At 41.5% G+C, this 2,999-nt stretch overlaps 1 protein-coding gene across 1 annotated transcript in view; it reads right to left on the reverse strand.

Moving 5' to 3' along the window:
• LOC118408625 (beta-hexosaminidase subunit beta-like) overlaps positions 1-2,999 on the reverse strand; it is a gene marked incomplete at its 5' end in the record, with an annotated part of 19,940 nt that overhangs the window by 6,391 nt on the left and 10,550 nt on the right. The window contains 5 exon segments of the mRNA XM_035809445.1: positions 380-544; positions 1,135-1,286; positions 1,787-1,888; positions 2,275-2,385; positions 2,761-2,870. Coding sequence (XP_035665338.1) covers positions 380-544; positions 1,135-1,286; positions 1,787-1,888; positions 2,275-2,385; positions 2,761-2,870 — 640 coding nt within the window.

Raw genomic sequence — 2,999 nt, forward strand, 5'->3', positions numbered from 1 at the left:
CTGGAGTGTGTCGCCATCATGTTATGTATTATCTGTGCCCATAAAAAATAAAAAATAAAAAAAACTGTTGCTGCCACAATTGACGCCGGTAAACTGGGGCCAATTACCTACTCTCCAAGCAGAGGTTAGGATCTGACGTGCTACATTCTCTTGGTTTAATACTGCCCAGTATTTACAATAAACATCTAGACATAGAAGGAGAAATCTCAAGATAAATGCCATTACTTGTGAAAAGGGTATCAAACGCCTTAGCCCACACTGCAAACCATAATATCACCTCAAGGAAGCTTGTCTTACGGACCTTTGTTTCTCCTTCTTTCTATCTTTTTTTCAACCATACATGCATACATGTACTATTTGAAATTAGAGTCTATATTACCAGCATTGGAAGCGGACCTCATCACCGCCCACATGGAAATATTCGTCCGCGAAAAGCTGTCGGATCTCCTCGAACAGCTTCCTCATGAAGGTGTAGGTAGTTTCCCGGGCTGGGTTGGCTGGGCCAAGATGATAGATGTCTGGTTGGAAACTCGTAGGGTAGCACCTTTAAAAACAAACATTTATTACTTCTACTTCTTTTCGTTTATCATACAGGGGCTGTGTAACATATACAGCGCCAATGTCAAACACTGTCCGTGCAAAGAAATCAGATTGTCGCGACTGGGAGGTCACCTAATAACAGGTTTCTTGAACACAAATGCACGTTCAACAACCTCGGAAGTTTCTCATCACATAAATATAGCCGGTCACCTGGATACTCGGCCACGTTGGACAAAGTAAAACTCCTGGACACAGAATTAGACTTTCTTTTGTACAGGAATTAAAGCAGCCATCTACATCAGGGCTTAACAACCATCTCTAAACAGAGGCGGAGGACGCCAAAGATATTTTGCAACTTATGATCCAGGGTGGCTAAGTTTTTACTTAAGGCAATATCACGGTCATGTGCTTGTATGCTTCATAACTAAGATCGAACAAGACCTGAACCCATGTGTTCAGAAATTAAGAAATCAGTTTCATGTTCCTGTAAATAATACATGGCTGAACTTTTGTACCGTTCGAGCCAAAGCAAAACCATAATCATCATAGAATGACAAACCTTCATGAGTTGAGGAAGAGTCATGGTCAACTGACCTGGTCAGAATTTCCGGATGACCTTGACCCCAAGACATCATGTGACCAGGGGTATCAAATTCTGGGATGACCCTGATTCCGCGCAGGCGCGCAAACTCAAGGACTTGGCTGACGTCATCTGGTGTGTAAACGTGCTTCCTAGTGTATGCACCCTGTTTAGCAAAGGCACAGCATTAATGAGTGTTAACACACGTGTTGTTGCTGATGCATCAAACTTGATAATGTCTTTCGCTCTATGGGTTCTTCTCTGGCGACATGTACCGATACTTGTCTCCCATGGGTTTTTATTTGCATGAACAAAAGAAAGAGTGATAGCGCACTCAAGTTTACAAAATATGTGCTGACGCCTCCACTTAACATAAATGCAAAGGCATTGATAAAAACAATATGAAAGCTGGAAACGTTTGGCAGGCTCATGTCTTGTACTTCAGAGTGATATGATGAGCTCCATAACAGGAAAACGTACAGGAGGTAAAGGAAAATCGAACATTGAAAGCGTTCTATAAATGTGGTGATGAAACGTTGAGTAATTGACATAAGAATTGACATCCTACTTCGTATTGATACACAGGTATCAACATTCTAAGTGTGCACACATCTGTAGATCCTGTCTATTTCAACAGATGCAGGGATAAAACGTGTGTGCTGTTACCTTTCCGCTGAGATCTGGAAATGTGGTACTTTGGAAGGGAAAGGCCTGATCGTCCACGATGTGCCAGTGGAGCACATTCATCTTGTTGTAAGCCATGGCGTCCTGTCAGAAATAGAGCGTACTTACAAGTACTATTTCTAGTATTAATTATATTTAAGTAATATAACCCATGTAAAGTTCTGAAATTTTTTGTGCCTTGAAATTGATATTCAGTGCCATTCTGGCAAGTGATTCCTGAAATCCCACTGACACATTTGATCATCCAACAGAAATTGTAATGAATTCTACTGCAACTAGAAGACAACAAGACTGATAACACATTGAAACCGAAGTACAATGCAGTTCATGGGTTAAAAGGTGTCTAGTTGTTGTTGACAGTTGACTTTGTCGCTGATTACTTGTCGATACAAGCCAACCACCAGTCAGGCTGATTGCTGGGGGTCCCGTGCATGTAACGTTACATGATGTTCTAGGATAGCACTACGTACCAGGTGGCGCAGAATGAAAGGCAGAGGGAGGTAGTGCCTGGCGGTGTCTATCATGATGCCTCTGTGTGGAAACCTGGGAGAATCACTGATGCTCGTCCCGTTGATCACATGCTGTTAGTAACAAAAAGGATAACGTTAGAATAGTATAAAGTTGTTAACAAGGTAAAAGCGTCTTTCTTATTCCCTTTTCACCGGAGGCTCCGACCGCTGTGCGACCAAAGATTTGACAGATCGCCCAACGAACTCCATAGATGAAAGAAAATACATTATTTACGTTTCTTGTGTTTTGTTTTCGTTTAGAACCTGTATATACTAGTATGTAGTAGTCTCTGTAGATGTAGTATGATACCATTTTCTTATATCAAATTGTGCCTTCTCACTACGACCTGTACTTAGCTTGTTTGAGGGTCATTCATGACAATGAAGGACTTTAATTCATCCATTCATGCATGCATTATTGGCGTTGGACATAGTATTTGTTATTACCTTGCCGTTCTCTCCGTATATCAGTTGGCTGAATGTTTCCAGCCCCCTAAGAGCGCCCCATGCGGTTTGTGCCAGAAGCGTTGCTCCGTCAGAATTTACCAAAATCGAGTCTGAGGCAAATGATCAATAAAACATAGCAAATGACGAAGGAGAAGAAAAGGAAAAGCATCTGTCAAGAGTGACTAGTGATATAATTGTTTTCCTACTCAAAGATTCCGATTATCATTGCCAGCATGATC

Source organism: Branchiostoma floridae, chromosome 2, assembly GCF_000003815.2.
Source record: "Branchiostoma floridae strain S238N-H82 chromosome 2, Bfl_VNyyK, whole genome shotgun sequence".
NCBI classification, from domain to species: Eukaryota; Metazoa; Chordata; class Leptocardii; order Amphioxiformes; family Branchiostomatidae; genus Branchiostoma; species Branchiostoma floridae.